Below are 22,611 nucleotides of genomic sequence, written 5' to 3'. Positions count from 1 at the left end.
TTAATTGACTTTAAAATAGTAATTTGATTATACTACATACCTAGTGGATTTTACCCTGAGGACAAAAAAGCAGTATAAAAACTAAATGGTTTTCATAAACCTTAGTGTTGGTATTGTTATTACTAGACTGTTAAATATGTATTGTGCAACAAAGCAAACGAATTTAATTATGTTGTTATTGTATAACAAATCAATGCACTTAAAAAACAACAAACCTGTCGAATTGTATTTGGAAGTATCAGTACAAAGTCATACTAACTCTGACCACTGTTAAAAGTCCTTAGGTGACCAACTCAGGAGTAATAAGCACTTCTAGTACCGAGATTGTTGTGTCTGAATGCTATTTCCCATTGAAAAGTACTAGGGTTCTTTAGATACATGGTTAATTTCAGGTCTGGGGAAGAAGGTGGATGTGATGATCATAGTATATTTTGTTCTACTGGAAGCAAGGAAGCTATTAAAGACAACTGAGGTCCTGTCTAAGACTCAGAAACAAATTGAAGAGGCTCTCACTCGCCAAAGATGGGAAATTTTGACAACAGAAATAAAAACTGCATTGATTCGAAGCATATTATGTTTATTTAAATCCAAGTATTTATAATGATTCCTCCCCTAAGAAACAAACTCAGTGTTTACCAGTCTGAGAAGTTGATGCCAAGTCATTATTTCAAGAACTCATAAAAATCAAGCATTTATCCTTTCTTTTCTACACTACATCTTGGAAACCAAATACTTAACGAGGGAAATTTTCACTTAAGAGACATACTCTAGATCAGGGTGTCCAAACTGCGGCCGGCAGGCCAACTGCGGCCCACAATCCATTTTTAATTGGCCTGCAGCAAATTCCAAAAATATATTTAGTTTACTTAAATAAACCAGGTGAGGCAATACGTACTTCTCCTTCAGTGAGTGGCCTGGCTGTTTGTGTATTTTACCGCATATGGCCCTTGGTGAAAAACGTTGAAAAAAGTTTGGACACCCCTGCTCTAGATGGTAAGTGAAGAAGGAATGATAAAATTAGAATATCACTATTTTACAACTTTTGGTAAAGTACTGGGTTTAGGCAGTGTTCCTCATTGGCTGTTGCTATCACAGAAAGATACAAGGCAATATATATGTTCCCCTTAATGAAGAACACTACCATGTATGAGGTTGTCTGCTCTATCAGTTCTGAATTTGATTAGATTCAACAGTTATAGAAGGTATAAGGACAAAGCAACATGTTTAAAAATGCCTCAGGTGAATAGTCAGCAAAGTACAGATAATTGAAGACTGTATGTGACAAATAACTTGATTTCCTGAACAAAAAAGTTGCAGGAGGAAGAGGAGAAGGTACAGATACTGTAGATAAAAACAGATGTAAGAATCATGTCAACCAATTGCAAAATGTGGAATTTAACTTGGATCTTAATTTGAACAAAGTATAGAAAAGAAAAAGCCCATTGTGAGAAACTTGAATGCTGACAGATAATAGATAATTTTGTGGAATTTATTTTATAGTTGAAACAAGATTGGCCATGAGGTGAAAATTGTTGAAGGTAGATGACGGACACGTGGAACCCATTAGGTTATTGTCTCTATAATGAAAAGTTAAAAATCAAGAAGAACAATAGTATTTCTCAAAATAGCTTTTCATATATCTAAAATCAGAGTCAGTAATTAGCATACTAAATAGTTGAAGAATTTTTTTTATAAATCTAAGTATTTGTAGCTTTTGGTGAAGAGCTATTGATTGAAAAGTGAGATCAGTAAATAATGGTAAATTTTCATTTGAAAGACTTTGTGGTTATTTATTAAATTCGGGCATTATAGTTGACCTAATAGGAATTGAGAGGGAAACAATTCCTGTTGGATTGGATAGAAGGAAAAATTATATGAGTTTGATTGTTGAAGAAAATGCATACATTCAAATCCAGTCTTGTAAAAACCCTTTCTTGAAGTGAAAGAGATTTCTGTGAAACTGAGATATAGTGTGTCCGCCAACTGTTCCTTCCTTTTTTTTCCCCTTGAACCTAGGGAAAGTTCTTAGGTGTATCGTAAAACATACCTAATACTCTGTGTTCCAGTGCCCCCTTGTGCTTATCATGAAAAGGTATCATTAGCTTTTCTTCTCTGAAAAATTGAGGTATCCTTTCTAAGAGCTCCCCGAAAACAAAACATTTGCAGGCTTATAAATAAGGTTGCACACACTAAAGTTTTTGGGACCCAAAATTTATATCCTTTTTATTTTAGGGCATACTCTTCTGTTAATACTTTCTTTTTCCACAAGTTGCTACATTACCAGTTATATGGCATTTGCAGTGGGGGTTAATCCCACGTTGTCAGTATTCCTATAGCTTTTTCCTCACCCCCACCTCTACTCCTACATTTGCCTTTTCAAAGCAAAAAAAGGAAAGAGTGAAGGTGAATATGTCAGTCTTACTAACAGGGCTCTTCCTCTCTCAGGAAAAAGGATCCTGGGATCAACCTGTGCCATGATAACTGCAGAAATGTTTGGCCCACCAGCATACAGTATTAGGATATAGCCTTTGAGCCTCATTATAGCCTCATTCTTCTATCCTTTATCCCCAAAGGCATATGAACCTTTATAGTGTAATTCCAATAAATATACTACTATTACAACATTGTCTTTGAGAGAAGGGATTGGCATGGTTTTTCATCATGCTCATTCCTCCTTTCCCTTTTCTATTAAATTGTCTACTTACAGGCTGTTTGTTAGTACGAGTAAATTTTATTTATTGTTTTGGTGAACAGTTCTGTGAGGACAAATGCATAGTGTTACCATTGCCACAATCAACACACTCCCCCACAATTTCCTTTTGCTACCACACCTTTATAGTCAAAACTTCAAATCTCTCCACCACCTCCCACCCCCTAACCCTGGACAACTAATAATCAGTTCTTAGTCCGACTTGTTTTGTCTTTTCCCAAATGAATAGAGTCATACATTATGTAGCCTTTTGAGGCAGGCTTCTTTCAGTTATCCTAAAGCATTTGAGATTCATTAGTATTGTTGCATGTATTAAGTTTGTTCCTTTCTAATGCTCAGAAGTATTTCATTATATGGATACACCAAAGTTTCTTTATCGATTGCCCATTTTTGTTGTTTCTTATTTTTGTCTAAAAGATTTTCTAAAGTCTTTGTGAAATTTTATTGTTCTTAGAGTGCTGTGGAAGCATGTCCTCAGAGGCTCTTTCTCTTTTGCTTTTATAATCTTTGAACTTTGAAACCAGATAGTATAGTTTATTATTATCTGTATAGTAGTGTCAATAAGCTCTGACCGAAGGTGATAGAATTTGCCTTTGGGTAAAGTGCATTTGTCTTTAGTGAATGGAATTTGTAATATTTTTCTTGGCTCATTTCTTAGTTCTGTATTTCAAATAGATAGCAATACTGTTGCCTACATACAAATATTATATTTAGAACTCAGTACGTTTTCCTGCAAATATATTTGTTTCTACCTAAAAAAAGATACACTTTCTTCTAGTATGTGGTTTTTTCATTAATAAAATAAGTAACATCGTTCTCAAGCCCAAATAATTAAATAATTTATTAGCATAAATTTGAACAGTTAGATCAAGAAGTAGAAGCATATTTTAATTTTACTAATCTGTTAACCAATCTCCAGTTCTGAGTTCTTAATAAATAGTATAAAGAAAGAGCATGTATTATTACTTTACATTGTTATATCAAGTCTTTATTTCTGTGGTAACTTTCTTAAAAATCTATTATAGAAGGTAAGCGGAAGGAATTAAAAATGCAAAACATAAAGTAAAACCAGAAGTAATAAGAAACAAATACTTTATTTTTCTTGTAAAATATCAAAGAAATCGTTTTACCTGTGGCCAAATCATCTCTTTGAAAAGGCTAAATGAAACACCAAATTTGTAAAGAAGAATATCTATGATTTTGAGTTGCTCTAGCTACCTGATGGATTAACTGCCTATTACAGTATTTTCTGTTCAATTAATGAACGATCACATGATTTATAGACAAGAACATAGTACAATCTCTGTTATTTACAGTAGGAGCAAAGTCCCAGGTTTTTTTTAAATTAAACTCTTTACCGCAGTCAAATAAAGAAGCATTAGATTTTTTTTCTGATTTGTCACAATATTCAGAAATCCTGTTAATGCAGAGGAAGTAGGTGGATATGTTCACTCTTCTAATACACCGTTAGCACTGATTTTTATCGTATTATAGTAATTTATGGCATCTTAGTTCAATCCACTGATTTTATTGATTTGACTGCAGCCTTTTAAGATGTTAACTTGTCTTTTCATATGAAACCTATCTTCTTTTTTATAATGTTTTTTTTTAAGCTTTAACGAACAGTTTATTTTATTTATTTTATTTATTTTTTTTTTATTGGAGAAGGGGAACAGGATTTTATTGGGGAACAGTGTGTACTTCCAGGACTTTTTTCCAAGTCAAGTTGTCCTTTCCATCTTAGTTGTGGAGGGCGCAGCACAGTTCCAGGTCCAATTGCCAGTTGCAGGGGGCGCAACCCACCATCCCTTGCGGGTGTCGAACTGGTGGTTGAGAGGACACGCTGCAACCAACTGAGCCATCCGGGAGCTCAGCGGCAGCTCAGCTCAAGGTGCCGTGTTCAATTTTAGTTGCAGGGGGCACTGCCCACCGTCCCTTGCGGGAGTCGAGGAATTGAACTGGCAACCTTGTGGTTGAGAGCCCACTGGCCCATGTGGGAATCGAACCGGCAGCCTTCGGAGTTAGGAGCATAGAGCTCTAACTGCCTGAGCCACTGGGCCGGCCCTAAACCTATCTTCTTGATTGACTGGAATAATACGCTCTCTTGAAGTTCTAGTTTCTCTTTTCTCACTTGTGTTCGTTTGTTTTTTTCCCTCTAGTAGCCTGTAAAGTTTTAGTTTTACCTTTTATTCTTTCCTGTGAACTTCTCCACATTTTATTTACTTCATATTTCATTTCATGTAACTTTAACCAAGACAACAATCACTCTAGGTAAAGTGGAATATTCTGTGAGTGTGCTTTATTTTCATGCCTGTAAGCATGGTATTCCCTTTCACTTGAGTATTTCTTCTTTCTCCATCTGTGAAACCCTGTTTATTTCTTCAAATCCTATTTAAAAGTGACTTACCTCATGTGGATTTTCCCAGTTTATCCAGGCTAAATTAGTTTACCAATCTCCAGTGCTATTCTCCTCTAAGCTATTAAAGTAATACTCTGCATATATTTGTATTAGCCAACTCATTACATTGATTTACCATTATTGAATGTCTATATCCATACTAAATTGTGAACATCTTAAAACTGTAAATGGTACTTTTTCCAATATGTTATTCTTATGTGTAGAATTACGGCTGACACATACATAAATTGTAGGCATTCACATACCTTTTCAAGTATTGGAAGCACGTGTGCATGAAAGAAATAAAGATGTTATAGGAACATATAATATATCAGAATAGGAACTGAATATTTTTAGGCACAGCATATAACGTATTTGAGTAAGTTACTATATATATCTATATATAACATACATATGAAAACAAATGGCTATAAAGCAGTCAGTAAATAATGTGTCAGTGTGTATACTTAGAGTCCTAGAGATTTAAAAATAGCATGTCCTAGATAATAAGAATTTAAATAACATGAAAAGTATCAGTGTTTGACAAAACGGAGTAGAATCTATGGGTTAGGATTCTTTCTTTTTTTTAAATTAAAATTCATTGGGGGTGACAATGGTTAGTAAAATTACATAGGTTTCAAGTGTACAAATGTGCAATAATACATCATGCATATATCACATTGTGTGTTCACCACCTAGAGTCAGTTTTTCCTTCCTTCACCATATGTTTGATCCCTTTTACCTTCTACCACCCCGTCCACTCTTATCCTATGGCAACCAACTAAACTATTGTCATGGCTGTCTGTGAGTTTTTGTTTCTTTGTTTGTATTATTCCTTTGTTACTTTCAATTTTATATCCCACATGTAAGTGAAGTCATGGTTCTCAACTTTTTCTTAGCATAATAATCTCAAGGTCCATCCATGTTGTCGCAAATGGTCCTATTTCATCTTTTCTTATGGCAGAATAGTATTCCATTGTGTATATAAACCACAACTTTTTTATCCAATCATCTATCAAAGGACATTTTGACTGGGATGAGGTGGTATCTCACTGGTTTTTATTTGCATTTCTCTGATGGTTAGTGAGGTTGAGCATTTTTTCATATGTCTGTTTGCCATCTGTATGTTCTTTATAGAAAAACGTCTCCATGTCCTCTGCCCATTTTTTAATTGGGTTGTTTGTTTTCTTGGAGTTGAGTGAGTTTTTTATAAATTTGTGATGTTAACGCCTTATCGGATATGTTATTGGCAAATATCTTTTCCCATTCAGTAGGATCCCTTTTTGTTTTATTGATGGTTTCCTTTGCTGTGCAAAAACTTTTTAGTTTGATGTAATCCCACATGTTTATTTTTTCTCTTGCTTCCCTTGCGCGAGGGGATGTATCAGTAAAAATCTTACTCCGGGTAATGTCTCTAAAGTTTCTTCCTGTATTTTCTTATAGGAATTTTATGGTTTCAGATCTTACATTTAAGTCTTTAAGCCATTTTGAATTGATTTTGTATATGGTGCAAGGAGGTGGTCCAGCTTCATTTTTTAGCATGTGTCTGTCCAGGTTTCCTAGCACCATTTATTGAATAGACTGTCTTTACCCCACCGTAAATTCTTGCTTCCATTGTCGTAGATTAAATGGCCATATAGGCATAGATTTATTTCTGTGCTCTCTATGCTGTTCCATTGATCTATGTGTCTGTTTTTATGCCAGTACCATGCTGTTTTGATTACTGTAGCCTTGTAGTATAATTAATGTCAGGTATCGTTATACCTCCTACTTTGTTCTTATTTCTCAAGATTGCTGAGGCTATCTGGGGGGTCTTTTGTGGTTCCATATAAATTTTAGGATTATATATTCTATTTCTGTGAAAAACGTCGTTGATAGTTTGATAGGAATGGCGTTGAATATGTATATTGCCTTAGGCGTATGGACATTTTAACTATATTAATTCTTCCTATGCATGAACATGGGATGTGTTTCCATCTATTTGTATCTTCTTTCATTTCTTTCTTCAGTGTCTTATAATTTTCTGAGTACAGATCTTTTACTTCTTTAGTTAAATTTATTCCTAGGTATTTTATAGTCTTTGAAGCAATTGTAGATGGGATTGTTTTTTTAATTTCTCCTTCTGATATTTTATTATTGGTATATACAAATGCAACTGATTTCTGAATATTAATTTTGAATCCTGCTACTTTACTAAATTCATCTATCAGCTCTAATAGTTTCTTGGTGGAGTCTTTAGGGTTCTCTTTATATAGTATCATGTCATCTGCATATAATGACAATTTTACTTCCTCCTGACCGATTTGGATGCCTTTTATTTCTTTTTCTTGTCTGAGTGCTGTGGCTAGAACTTCCAGCACTATGTTTAATAGAAGTGGAGAAAATGGGCAACCTTGCCTTGTTCCTGATCTTAAGGGGAATGGTTTTAGCTTTTCCCCATTGAGTATGATGTTAGCTGTGGGTTTATCATATATGGCCTTTATTATGTTGAGATATGATCCCTGTATTCCTACTTTTCTAAGGGTTTTTATCATAAATGGCTGCTGGATTTTGTCAAATGCTTTTTCTGCATCTATTGATACGATCATGTGATTTTTTATTTTTCATTTTGTTAATGTGGTGTATGTATCACATTAATTGATTTGCGAATGTCGAACCACGCTTGCATACCAGGGATGAATCCCACTTGATCATGTTGTATGATCTTTTTAATGTATTGCTGAATTCTGTTTGCTAATATTTTGTTGAGGATTTTTGCATCTATGTTCATTAGAGATATCAGCCTGTAGTTTTCTTTTTTTGTGGTGTCTTTGTATGATTTTGGGATCAGGGTGATAGTAGCCTCATAAAAAGTGTTTGGGAGCCTTCCCTCCTTCTGGATTTTTTGGAACAACTTGAGGAGAATAGGTGATAATTATTTTTTGAATGTTTTGTAAAATTCACTTGTAAAGCCATCTGGTCCAGGGCTTTTGTTTGTTGGGAGATTGTTGATTACTGATTCAGTTTCCCTGGTGGTAATCAGTCTATTCAGGTTTTCTGTTTCTTCTTGAGTTAGCCTTGGAAGGTTGTATGCTTCTAGAAAATTGTCCATTTTTTCCAGATTGTCAAATTTGTTGGCATATAGTTGCACATAGTAATTTCTTTAAATTTTTTGTATTTGTGTGGTATCTGTTGTCACTTCTCCTCTTTCATTTTTATTTTATTAATTTGGGTCCTCAGGATTATTTCTTGACTGTCAAGAATGTTTGCTTATAGACAAGTGGTTTAAACCTCACTTCTAAATTAAAATGAGACTTATCAGTTTATGTACATTTATTTTTTGTTTTCAAATACTGGTCTCAAAATCAGTATTTTGGTAGTTATTTTACTTGCCTGACTGAATTTTTTGTTTAAATTGAGCAGTATTGGGGAACAGTGTGTTTTTCCAGGACCTATCAGCTCCATGTCAAGTCGTCGTTTTCAGTCTAGTTGTGGGGGGTGCAGTTCAGCTCCAGGTCAAGTCGTTTACAATCTAGTTGTGGAGGGTGCAGCTTGCTGGCCCATGTGGGAATCGAATTGGTGACTTTGGTCTTATGAGCACTGAGCACTGCGCTCTAACCACTGGGCAAACCGGGCACCCATGAATTTCTTAAAGAAACCAGACCTGTAATGCAAACTACACTTTCAAATTGTGTAATTAGGGTAATTGAGTGGAAATAGTATAATGTACACATTCATTAAAAAAAATTTTCATATGAGTAGATATTTTTCACAAATAAGTTCTCAAATCAGTTACTTTCTATTACTGAATTAAACTTGTGAGTTCAGGTTTTTCAATAGAAATGTTTTAAATATTGCGTATGTTCTCAGATCAGCCAACCTAAAGCACGTTGATTCCACAGAATAAGTGAACTGTAATACTAAAACCATGTTGTAGTATTATTATAAAATATTATTCTGCCCTTTTATTCTTCTGTACCTGTAACGTTGTTTCACTGGGATTACGCATTCTAACTTTAAATAGATAATGTTATGAATACCTTTTTTCCTTTCATTCCCCTGTAATTCTTTTACAAGAAGGATAGAACAAAGCATCTTGTAGTTGGGACAGAAAAATTTTCAAGGAGTTACTGGTTCTGGAGCCTGAAGCAGAATGGTGGTAGAAAAGGTTTGGGGAATAGCTTTCCAACTGGATGATTGAAAGAAGACTGCCATTAATTTTACTAACAATTGTCACCCCAATAAATTAAAAAACAAACAAAAAAACAAAAACAAAAAGACTGTCAGCATAAATTTTCAAAACTGTTTAGCTCTAGGACTGAGTTTAAGAAGATAATAATCAACTTGCTAGAGAAAAAAGTCAAAAGCTAACGTAGACTTAGAAGATGATTGATATTCATATTCTCATAAGATTCCTAACCTACTTTAAAAATTACTCCTAAGGAGTTACAATTACATATATTGTGGGACCTTCTGCCTCTGACCTCTTTTTTTATAAAAACAATATACTTAACAGAGTCTCCAATCACACCTCAAAAGACGAAGGCCAGAATTTAAGCCTTATTTTAAATAAATTATATTGGAGATTTATTAACAAATATTTGTAATATTCAGGGTTTTGTATTTAACATAGATTTTTAGTTGCTGCCCCTCTCTTTTAAACTATTTAGTTAATGTACTGATGCCTTCAGATTTGTGAACTATTCCCAGGTATCCCTTTTCTCTTAACCCATAGAAGAGCTCTTTTAGTTGATTCCCACACTTTAAAAGCATTCTAAGAATTTGTTCCTGGAAGGCTTTTTCCACCTTGTTTGATCAAGCTGGTTCTCTCTCTTCCTCATCTTTTAAAATGACTGCGGTCTCTGTGAAGCCTCCGTAGGCTAAAAAAGAACTGAACTGATGGTTTCCTTCCTTTTCAGCCATTCAAAAAGTTTTAATTTGTTCAGTATTGCTACTGAAAAAATCAAAGAATTCTAAACTTGGTCATTTTCACTTGTGTATCATTATTTAAATGTCTAAAAACTATGACTGCTTACCTTCCCTGTGCCTTAGTTTTCTATAAAACCATATCTGACACATTGTAAACACTCAGATTTTAACTGGTGCTAACGTTACCATTGTTATGGACTCAATTTTTGTATTCCCCCAAATTCATATGTTGAAGTCCTAACCCCCATTATGTTGGTATTTGGAGATGGGGTCTTTGGGAGATAATTAGGGTTAGATGAGGTCATAAGCCTGGGCTCTTATGATTGGATTAGGGGCCTGATAAGAATAGACATGGGAGAGGTTTCTTTCTCCCTCCGTATTTCCATGAAGAAGAGGTCATGTGAGCACACAGAAAGCCGCTTGTCTGCAACCCCAGGAGAGAGTCCTCAGCCAGAATTCTTCCGAAACTGAGAAAATAAATTTGTTTTTAAGCTACTCAATCTATGATATTTTGTTATGACAGCCCTAGCAAACTAAGACACTCAACATCATCAATGATATTACATTAAATACTATATATAGTTTATCCAAAAGATAGTAGTATATGTACTGAGTTTTGTAATAAGGAGTTAGGTGACATAACAGGAATATTTAAAGGTAATTGAAACTTAAGTGTCTTTGAATAGTTCGCAATTATTTTTTTAGTAACTATTTTTAAATTACAGTTGATATACAATATTATGTTAGTTTCAAGTATACAACATAGTGATTCGGCATTTATATACCATACAAAGTGATCATCCTGATAAATCTAATACCCATCTGACACCATACGTAACTATTCTATTGACTCTATTCCCTATGCTTTACATCTCCATGACTATTTTGTAACTATCAATTTGTACTTCTTACTCCCTTCCCGTTACCCATCCCCCCAACCCCCTCCCATCTACCAACCATCAAAATGTTCTCTGTATCTATGAGTTTGTTTCTGTTTTGTTTTGGTATTTTGGATTCCACATATAAGTGAAATCATATGGTATTTGTCTTTCTCTGTCTTATTTCAGTTAGTGTAATACCATCTAGGTCCATCCATGTTGTTGCCCATGGCGAGATTTCATTCTTTTTTATGGCTGAGTAATATTCCATTGTATATATGTACCACTTTTTCTTTATCCAATTGTCTATTGATGGACACTTAGATTGCTTCCATATCTTAGCTGTGGTAAATAATGTTGCAATTAACATATGGATGCGTATGTCTTTTCAAATTAGTACTTTCTTTGGATAAATAGCCGTAAGTGGGATTACTGGGTCCTTCCTGGTCTCTTTGTAGCCTTTTTTTTAAAGTCTGTTTTGTCCGATGTAACTATTGCTACCACAGCTGTTTTCATTGTTGTTTTGTTTCCATTTTCATGAAATATCTTTTTCCATCCTTTTGCTTTCAGTTTGTGTGCATGTTTCTGTCTGAAGTGAGTCTCTTGTAGGCAGAATATAGAAGGGTCTTGGTTTCATATCCGTTCAGCCACCCTATATCTTTTGATTGGAGCATCTAATCCATTTGCATGTAAAGTAATTGTTGATAGACATGTAGTTATTGCCATTTTGTTATTCATATTTTTAAATCTTTTTTCTTTCTTGTTTCTCCCTCCTCCTCCTCGTCCTTGTCCTCATCTTCATCCTCATCCTTGTCCTTTTAACATTTCTTGTAATACTGGTTTGGTGGTCGCGAACTCCTTTAGCTCCCCCACCACCCCACCCCGTAGCTCTTTATAGGTCCTTCGATTCTAAATGACAGCTTTGCTGGGTAGAGTAATCTTGGTTGTACGTCCTTGCTTTCCATCACTTTGAATATTTCCTGCCAGTCCTTTCTGGCCTGCAAAGTTTCTGTTGAGAAATCAGCTGCCAGTCTTATGGGAGCTCCCTTAGTAGGTAACTAACTGCTTTTCTCTTGCTGCTTTTAAGATTCTTTGTCCTTAACTTAAAGCATTTTAATTATGATGTGTCTTGAGGTGGGGCTCTTTGCGTTCATCTTGTTTGGGACTTTCTGTACTTCCTGTGCTTTCATAACTTATTTCCTTCATCGGATTAGGGAAGTTTTCAGTCATTATTTTTTCAAGTAGGTTTTCAGTTCCTTGCTCTCCCTCTTCTCCATCTGGTACCCTTATGATGCAAATGTTGCTATGCTTGATGTTGTCCCAAAGGCCCCTTAAACTGTCCTCAGTTTTTTGGATTTTTTTTTCTTTTTGCTGTTCTATTTGGGTGTTTTCTGCTACCTTACCTTCCAAATCGCTAATTTGATTCTCTGCTTCTCATCTATTGTTGATTTCCTCTAATGCATTCTTCATTTCAGTTATTGTATTCCTCATTTCTGACTGGTCCTTTTTTTGTTTTCTATCTCCACTTTTATGTTTCCTATCTCTTTGTTGAAGTTCTCACTGAGACCATTGAGCATCTTTAAAACCAGTGTTTTGAACTCGGCGTCTGGTAGATTGCTTGTCTCCATTTTGTTTAGTCTTTTTCTGGAGTTTTTTTCTTTCCTTTGGGACATATGTCTTTTTGGCTGCCTCCTTGTATTTGTTTCCATGTATTAGGTAGAGCTACTACATTTCCCAGTCTTGGTTGTGTGGCCTTATATAGTAAGTGTCCTGTGGGACCCAGAGGCACAATCTCTCTGGTCACCTGAGCCCAGTGCAGCTTTGTGCCTTGTGTGGGTTTTGTGTGTGTCCTGTTGTAGTTAAGTCTTGATGGCTGTTGGCACGTCAGTGGGAGGGACTGACCCTCAGGCTAATTGGCTGTGACTACAGTGGAGGAGCTGTTGTGCAGGGGCTGACCTAGGATTTGCTTTAGCCAGGGCCCTGGTGCCTGCTGAGTGTGCCCTTTGGGTGTGTCATTTGTGGAGGAGATGGTGGTACTTTGGTGTGGTGTGAAGCTGGACACTGAGTGTGTTGGTATTTGGGCCTCTTGGGAGGGGCCCTGGTGCAGGCCAAGTTAAGCTGCTGTCTGTGCCATGCCTGGGGCCACTTGGTATGAGTTACAAAGTGATAGGAAATGGTCGCCACTTGTGCTCAGCCAGGAGGTGCCTGGGAGTGGCTAAGCTGTGAACCAAGGCTGGCTCTCTCTAGGGCCAGGCTTGAGGCTGTTTAACAAGAGGTGTAGGACACACTGAGGGCCAGACACTGCTTGTTTGGGGTTTGTGAGCTTTGGAGAAATTTTAGGAAAGTCCGCAGTATGAGCCATGATTGTCCACAGTATGAGCCACTGGAAGCGGCTTAGGTGTCTTTGTGTAAATATATATTGGACTTCTCTTTAGAACTGTACTTAACAATTTTATTTCACCATGGCAAATTTAATGTAACTACACAGAATATAATGTTTGCTTATTGAAAAGTTGAATTTTATCACACCTTCTAGGATGACTATAATTTTTTAAAAAAGAAAATAACAAGTGTTGGCAAAGATATGAAGAAATTGGAATCTTCATACATTGCTGGAGGGAATGGAAAACAGTGTAGCCACTGTGTAAAACAGTTTATTGGTTCCTCAAAAAGTTAAACATAGACTAACCATATGATCCAACAATACCACTTTAGATACATAGCAAAGTAATTGAAAACAGGAAGTCAAAGAGATACTTGTATACCAACATTATTCATAATAGCCAAAAGATGAAAACAGCCCAAGTGTTCAACAGTGAATGAACGGATAAATAAAGTGTGGTATACCATGTTTCCCCGAAAATAAGACGTAGCTGGACCATCAGCTCTAATGCATCTTTTTGGAGCAAAAATTAATATAAAACCCGGTATTATGTTATTATATTATATTATGTTATATTACATTACATTATATTGTATAAGACCCGGTCTTATAGTAAAATAAAACCAGGTCTTACATTAATTTTTGCTCCAAAAGACGCATTACAACTGATGGTCCAGCTACATCTTATTTTCAGGGAAATATGGTATATATGTAATGGAATATTAACCATGAGAAGGAATGAAGTTCTGATACGTGTTACAGCATAGATGAACCTTAAGAACATTATACTCCATAAATAACCCAGATACAAAGGGATAAATACTACATAATTCCATTTATATGAAACATTTAGAATAAGCAAATTTATAGAGACAGAAAGTAGATGAGAGGTTACCAAAGGACTCTGGGGAAGAGGGTAATGGAAGTTATTGCTCAATGGGTAAAAGTTTCTGTTTGGGATGATGAAAAAAGTTTTGGGAATAGTGGTCTTGGTTGTACAACACTGAATATAATTAATGTCACTCAGTTGTATACTTAAAATGGTTAAAGTGGCAAATTTTGTTACATATGTTTACCACACAAAATTTTTTTTAAGTTGAATTTTAATTTTGTCTGTATTGCGTATTCTAATTGTGATGTGAATAGCAAATAAGTGTTCTTGTTAACTTGTTTGAATGACCTTTCCTTCTTTGTACTAACCAAGCTTGGTGGACAGGGAGAAGGATAGATACTGGTTATCTATTTAAAGATGCATAATTCTTATTGCTGTGTGGTTTCTAGAGAGAATATTACGGAGAAATTGTCTTCAGAAAGCATACTGTTACCTTCTGTATCCAACTTCTTGTATCTAAGTCATTTACCTCTTTTCCCTTACCCCATATAAAATAGGATGAGACCACGGTCACAGTAAATGCTTTGTAAGCCTCCAAAGGATGGATGTCTATCCACCATGGGTAATTTACTCCCTTCTTCTCTATATTCATTTCTTCTCATCATTTTTTCCGTAGGTTGTTGCAAAGTTTGCAGCCTAGTATCTATCAAAGGTTTTTCTCTTCGCAGACTTTATTGGGGTTGGGAGCCTTATACTTTAGTGTTTGGATCTTAGGCAATTATCATTTAGGGGTATTCAAAGACCTGTTTGTGCTTGCTTTTGAAGCCATCGCTATGCAGCTAACTAAGTGACCTCTGGATAAATGGAAAGAACAGTATCTGAATTCCTGCAATCAAGTTTCTGTGAAATACGTGCCAATTTATAGCACCTACGCTGTGTAGGCCTGCCCTATATCTTTTGTAGTACTTGTAAAGACTGATACTATTCACCTACTATTGGTTTTTATAACTAAAAGAAACACAGTCAACTCCTGAAAATAATAAACCACAGTATCTATTAAGAAATTGTAATTTTAAATCTTAATCTTGGTTCAAAATCATTAATCCAAAAGTCACTTATTAATACTGTTTCAAACTGTTTATACTTTGGATTATGCCAAAGTGTTTCTCAGGTTTAATTCCAGTATTTCAGTTCGTTATTTTTTTAAGATTAACCAATGTCTTTAAAATAATCCTTAGGACTATTGAGTAGTGCTGAGCATTTCTATGTTTAAGCTTAGGCTAGTTCCTGTGAGTGCCTATTTAATTTTGACTCTCTTAATGTTAATAAAAGTTTAAACTTTTGACGTGAATTATGGTTATATTTGTTTGCATTCTCTGTAAAGTGGCATTAAAATAAAAAGATGAAGTGTTGCCTTAGTAGATTTTTATATAGCTAATATTTTTACTATTCCCACATTATTATTTTCAAGTTAGCATTATAACATTTCAAATAATCATTGTGGCTTATTTAGGGGGCCTAAAATAAAGTGGCAGAGCTGAAATTAAAATGTAGACTAAAGTGATCATTCTTAGCTTTAATAGCATATTAGTTTGATTTATGTAATTTGAATATAGGTCTCTAAACCAAGTGACCAGAATCCATTTGCCACTTTGAAGTAATCAAGCCATGCAGAAGGAAAGAGACATTCTCCACATAGGTAGTAATTGTGTTTGAAGAGTTCAAAGGTTAGGTTCATTTTATTGGGCAAAATAGAGGAAACTGAATTGCATGACTATTGTTACGCTTTTTTCTTCTTACCAGTGGTTCCTTTGACAGTCTAACAGCTCTTCTTTCAGTGCCTGCTATTACACATATATAAAACTGAGAATTTGTGAATGTTGACATCTGTTTTTAATGACATGTATTAAAAGAAAAATGGGTAGTCTTTTAATTACCAGTGACCAGTTCTTAGAATTAATTGTTCTAATGTCTTGGGCTAAAAAAATATATTTATCATGTCTACTATGAAATAATCATTTTAATTATTACTTTGCTTAGCCCTTTTCTCACATCATATTCTAATTACCAACTGTCCATGGCCGTTAACTCTTAATGTATATCTCTTTATTTTTGAATTTCCAGTGTTCATAATGATTGACTCTTAATATGCAATCAGAAGTGTTTATGGAGTGAAATCTTTTCCTTTTCTTTTTTTGTACATAATTATGAATGTAGTGGTTAATAAATAAATAGAGCAACTGTATTCATGTTGTATTTAGGACTTTTTTCTTTAATTGGAAATTAGTCATTTATTTGTACTTGTGATGTGTTTTTGCACAGCGCTAGATACTCAGAAACATTGACTGAACACTTTAGTTTGTTGGGCACTGTGCGAGGCACTAGAGATGCAAAAACAACAAAGGTATACCAATCGTTGCCCTCAAGGATCTTGTCTTTTAGTTGGGAATACAGGGAAGTAAGCAGACAGAAGTACCAACAGGTGAATGAGGAGAGATTTACTATAAAGTAGTATATAATTAAACAACCAAGTATATTGTGTAGGTTTGCAGATTTATGGAAAGAAACTATGCTTCTCTAAATCTCTCCCCACATATATACCCATATACTATAAGGCTGGATTAGTTACTGATTCAGTTAGCCAAAATACAAAATCTTATCTGTGTCGGCATAGGCAATTCAACACTGGCCCCAAGAATCCCTGCATGTTCTTGTTTAGATATGACAAGAACACAAAACCCTGACAGGGCCATTTCTCAGAGATGTGTTTGTAGTGAGCAGCAATGAGAGATGAGATAATAACTTCCACCAAACAAATAGCAGACTTGCTTCCACTTTACTATAAAAGTAGAAATTTCCCTCCAGGTCAGTGGTGTTTTCTCTATGTACATAGGTGTCCATCCTGGGCCCTTTGCATCCTTCCCATGGGACTTGGGAGGGAGCCAACTCGAGCAACATGCGCTGTCCATGAATAATAAGCTGTGAGTAATTTATCAAGTTCATTCAGTTTTCTGGAGTTTCCAATAGCCCGTTTACACCACAATGTAATAATTAACTATAAGAATCTTACAAGATTTTAAGTAGTGGAGAAATTGGTATAATTTGAAACCATTGCATAACAACAGATAGAGCTCAGCTCAACCCCGAAGTATGTGTTTTTAGAAGAAGCCAACAGTCTTGTTCTGTGAACGTGGGCTTCTGCTCCACTTTGTGTGGATAACTAGGAACAGATGTTAACTCCTTGAACAGTGTATTTCTCTCTTTCCCAGTTCTAATAGAAAAGCACATCAAACTAGCTTCCTAATGGGCAGCAGCACAAAAACTTCATAATCAAACATCTCTTTGTCTCCATTTTTAAAAGTCCATGATGGCAAAGGTCATCAGATACTTAATAATTATTAAGCACTTTATATGTATACATTATAACAGCTCTACCCTCAGTGAGTTTGCACCCATAATTTAAAGATATTATATTTGAAGACTGTAGGGCAGTATTTGATTATATAATATAAACTATGTGAAAAATAACTGCTTGGAGGAGTTCAAAGCTAAGTTTGAGTTGAAGTGGAGGTTATCAACATCCTGAAGTACCTGAGAGAGGCCAAAAGAAAAAACAGGATATAAATAAGTGGAAACTGAAACACTTCAGTTCTCAGGGAGCAAAAGATGGGTGGAAGAAAAAGATAAGTAGGAACAGGACTGCCTTCCATGTAACTCATAAAAGTGAGTAGGTCCTAGGGAAGATAGCTCTATGAAGAGAGAATTTTAGAGAATGAATGAAAAAGGATGAAAGTGGGGGGGCAAGTAGGGGTAGAGTGATTGAGTATAAGAGAATCAGCTTTAGTTTCCAAATATAACATCTTTATCTTGTTCCTATATTAGAGAATAAGCTTTCAGTCTTTTACCATTTAGTATGATCTTAGCTGTGGGTTTTTCAATGTGATCTTTATTATATTGAGGTCGTTTTTTTCCTATTCCTAGTTTGAGTATTTTTTTTTATCATGAAAGAGTGTTGTTTGTCAAATGCTTTTTCTGAGTCAACATGATCATGTTTTTGTCCTTCATTCTATTAATACATATTGCATTGATTGATTTTTGTGTTTTGAACCATCCTTGCACTGCTGCCTGTCTTTGTAATTATAAAGTTTTATTGCAACAAAGCCAAACTCACTTTGTTTACATATGTCTATATTCGCTTTCTTACTACAGAGTCAGAAGTAAATAGTTATGATAGAGACAATATGGTTTGCAAAGCCTAAAATATTTACTATTTTGTCCTTTATAGAAAACATTTCTGAGCTTTGTTACTAGAATCATTAGTATAGACATAGTACTTTAATTTAGTATGTCATTAGTCAATGTTGGCCAATTTGTACTAACCCAACATTGTGTAAATTGTTTTTGTTAATAAACTTATGGTTTATCTTCTTATCATAAAATAAGTAGAGGTTATAATGTGATTAGGGAGAAATTAAATGATTTTAAAAGAAATGTTAATCTGAATAATGAATTTGTTAATGTCTTTTCTAATTCAACTTCATGCTTATACATATTTTGAAGTATCATACATACTCTGTATTGCTTATGGAGTTTTATGTTTTCTTTTCCATAGGTGTATGTGGAATTTGATGATCTCGAATGGGATAAACGAGAGTGGGTTAGAGTTTATGAAGATTTTTCAGCTTTCTTGGTGGAATACCACTTAATCTGGGCCAGAAGGAACGACCCTAGCCAGACTCAGGGATCAAAGAGCAAACAGATTCAGTGGCCTGCATTGGTAAGATGTGTTTCTGTTTCATTAAGCATTTTCAGTTTGTTTTAAAAGAACAAGAACTGAATTTAAGTTTAGATTTATCTTGTTAATTATAGATTAATATTCCGGAAGCTCTGAAGGATCTGGCAGAAATTTCAAAATACTGCTCTCATTTTGTTAAACAACTTTGTGTGTTTGTTAGTACTCTTTCAGCATATTTAGTTTACAAATGTCCAATTAGGGGACATATAAATTGGATTAAAGGCTACTAAGAGATGGATGATTGGTTTGTGTGCAATGTGGAACAACTTGGCTGAGTTGTACTTATATGTGGACGATAAGAGGATACTTTTTATTAGGTTGGTGCAGAAGGTTTAAAAGGTTAAAAATAATTGCAAAACCGCAATTACTTTTACACCAACCTAATATAAACCTTAATTCAAAAATTGGTTAAAACCTGTGAGTAATTATGATATATTTGTGAATTTTTCATGAGAAATCTCAAAAACAGGAAGCAGTAACATCATTAATACCAAAAACTATGCCTCAGTATTGTAAAGAAAAAACAGAACTTTAGAAAACCTTTGTCCTTTCTTAGAGACAGTTCAAATCAAAGTGAATTCTTAGCGTATATTCGTAAATTACTTATTTTGGAGAAAATTTCTATTAGGAAATACTGTTTAATTTTTGTCTGTTGAAAACCTTTTTAACTGAATACTAAATACTTGAAATACTAAAAACTCAGTACTTAATCACTAAATCTCTTAAATTTTAACTTATCTTTTTCATAATATACACAAAAATATAGACATAAAAATTTTGGAAAATGGTATAAAGTTGAAAATCATAGTCATTCTACTTTTACCACTAAGGAATAGCCACCTTCCTTCTTTGATATGTTTTCTCAAAATATAGTTCTCTGCTTTTTTAAACCACAGAATTTTAAAAAATTGTTAATTGTAAAATATGCTTATCATACATTTTCCGTTTTAATTATTTTTAAGTGTAAATTTCAGTGGCATTAAGAATATTCACAATGTTGTACAACCAGCTATCTATTGAACTTATTCCATCTTGCAAAACTGAAACTCTGTACTCATCCCCCTCTTCTCTGCTCTGGCAACCACCATTTCACTTTTTTGCCTCTATCATTTTGACTACTATAAGTACCTCATATAAGTGGAATCATGAAGTATTTGTCTTTTTGTGACTGGCTTATTTCACTTAGCACAGTGTCTGCACGGTTCATCCATGCGGTAGCCTGTGTCAGAATTTCCTTCCTTTATAAGGCTGAAAAATATTCCGTTGTTTGTATATAGCACATTGTGTTTATCCATTTGTCTGTTGATGGACTCGTGTTACTCTCCCTCTTGGCTCTTCTGAATAATGCCTCTCTGCACATGGGTGTACATATCTCTTTGAGATCATGCTTTTAATTCTTTTGGGTATAAACCTGGAAGTGGAATTGGTGGGTCATAATGAAAATTCTATTTTTAATTTTTTAAAGGAATTTCCATATTATTTTTTGTAACGGCTCTACTATTTTGCATTCTTAGCAACACTTGGTTTTAGTTTTTTGTGTTTTTTTTTTAAAGATTTTGGGGAAGGGGAATAGGACTTTATTGGGGAACAGTGTGCACTTCCAGGGCTTTTTTCCAAGTCAAGTTGTTGTCCTTTCAATCTTAGTTGTGGAGGGTGCCGTTCAGCTTCAAGTTGTCCTTTCAGTCTTAGTTGTGGAGGGCGCAGCTCAGCTCCAGGTCCAGTTGCCGTTTTATAGTTGCAGGGGGCACAGCCCACCATTCCTTGCGGGAGTCAAACCGGCAACCTTGTGGTTGAGAGCCCGCGCTCCAACCAACTGAGCCATCCAGGAGCTCAGCGGCAGCTCAGCTCAAGATGCTGTGTTCAATCCTAGTTGCTGGGGGGTGGGGGGTGCTGCCCACCATCCCTTGCGGGACTCGAGGAATCCAACTGACAACCTTGTGATTGAGAGCCCACTGGCCCATGTGGGAATCGAACCGGCAGCCTTTGGAGTTAGGAGCATGGAGCTCCAACCGCCTGAGCCACCTGGCCGGCCCCTGGTTTTAGTTTTTTGATAATAGCCATCCTAATGGGAATGAGGTGGTATCTCATTGTGATTTTGATTTCTTTAGTGATTGGTGATGTTGAGCTTCTTTTTATGTGCTTATTGGCCTTTTGTATCTTCTTTGGAGAAATGTCTATTCAAGTCCTGTCCCCATTTTTGAATTGAATTGCATGTTTTTATGTTGTTGAGTTTTAGGAGGTCTCTATATATTAACCCCTTATCGGATGTAATATGTGAACATTTTCTTCTGTGAGTTGCCTTTTTACTCTGTTGACAGTTCTTTCTATACACAAAATTTTTACAGTTTCATGAAATCCAATTGCTCTGTTTTTTTGTTTTGTTACCTGTGCCTTTGGTGTCATATCCAAGAAATCATTGCCAAATCCAGTGATCTGAAAAAAAGCTTTTGTTACAGGTCTTCTTCTAAGTTCTGTTATTTTAGGTCTTACACGTAGGGCCTTTGATCCATTTTGAGTTAATTTTTGTTTATGGTTTTAGATAAGGATCCAACTTCTCTCATTTGCTTGTTTGCACCATTTGTTGAAAAGACTGTCCTTTCTATGTTGAATGGCCTTGGCACCCTTGGCAAAAATTATTTGAACATACATGCAAGAATTTATTTTGGGCTCTCTATCCTATTCCATTGGTCTATATGTCTGTCTTTATGCCAGTACCACATTGTTTTGATTACTGTAGCTTTATAGTAAATTTTGAAATCAGGAGGTGCAAGTCCTCCAACTTTGTCGTTTTTCAAGGTTGTTTTGGCTATTCAGTGTCCCTTGAAATTCTATACAAGTTTCAGGATTTCTCTATTTCTGCAAGAAGTGTTGAGATTTTGATAGGGATTATATTGAATCCATAGATCATTTCGAGTAGTATTGACATCTTAACAATATTAAGCCTTCCAATCTGTGGACACAGAATGTTGTTCCATTTATTTATGTCTTTAAATTCTTTTAGTGATGTTTTGTAGTTTTCAGTATACAAGTCTTTTACCTCCTTGGTTAATTCCTAAGAAATTGATTTCTTTTGATGCTGTTGTAAATCGTTAACTTTATTTTCAGATTGTTGATTATTAGAGTATAGAAATGCAACTGGCTCATACTATGTTTCATATCCACCTGCTTAGTTAACATTATACTCAATTGTGAAAGACTAGAAGCTTTTCTTCCAAGATCAGGGACAATACAAGGATGACGTTCTTTTATTTATTTATTTATTTTTTAAAGTTTATTGGGGTGACAATTGTTAGTAAAATTACATAGATTTCAGGTGTACAATTCTGTATTACATCATCTATAAATCCCATTGTGTGTTCGCCACCCAGAGTCAGTTCTCCTTCCATCACCATATATTTGATCCCCTTTACCCTTGTCTCCCACCCCGTCCCCCCTTACCCTCTGGTGACCACTAAACTATTGTCTGTGTCTATGAGTTTTTGTTTCTCATTTGTCTTGTTCTTTTGTTGTTTTGGGTTTATATACCACATATCAGTGAAATCCTGTGGTTCTCTGCTTTTTCTGTCTGACTTATTTCATTTAGCATTATACTCAAGATCATCCATGTTGTCACAAATGGTCCTATTTCATCTTTTCTTACCGCCGAATAATATTCCATTGTGTATATATACCACAACTTCTTTATCCATTCATCTGTCGAAGGACAT

General features: G+C 35.1%; 1 protein-coding gene across 6 annotated transcripts in view; it reads left to right on the top strand.

Annotated features, from left to right (window-relative positions):
- The window catches only part of JMJD1C (jumonji domain containing 1C), a 254,632-nt gene that overhangs the window by 79,536 nt on the left and 152,485 nt on the right, over positions 1-22,611 (top strand). For all 6 annotated transcript variants that reach the window (XM_033130717.1, XM_033130712.1, XM_033130713.1 and 3 more), the window contains exon 2: positions 18,722-18,886. Coding sequence is in view for 5 of the 6 variants with exons in the window: in XM_033130712.1 (XP_032986603.1) it covers positions 18,722-18,886 (165 nt within the window). In the remaining variant the exon portion in view is untranslated. The remainder of the gene's footprint in view (positions 1-18,721; positions 18,887-22,611) is intronic.

Source organism: Rhinolophus ferrumequinum, chromosome 16 (assembly GCF_004115265.2).
Source record: "Rhinolophus ferrumequinum isolate MPI-CBG mRhiFer1 chromosome 16, mRhiFer1_v1.p, whole genome shotgun sequence".
Classification (NCBI taxonomy): domain Eukaryota; kingdom Metazoa; phylum Chordata; class Mammalia; order Chiroptera; family Rhinolophidae; genus Rhinolophus; species Rhinolophus ferrumequinum.
This window is presented reverse-complemented; position numbering and strand designations above follow the sequence as displayed.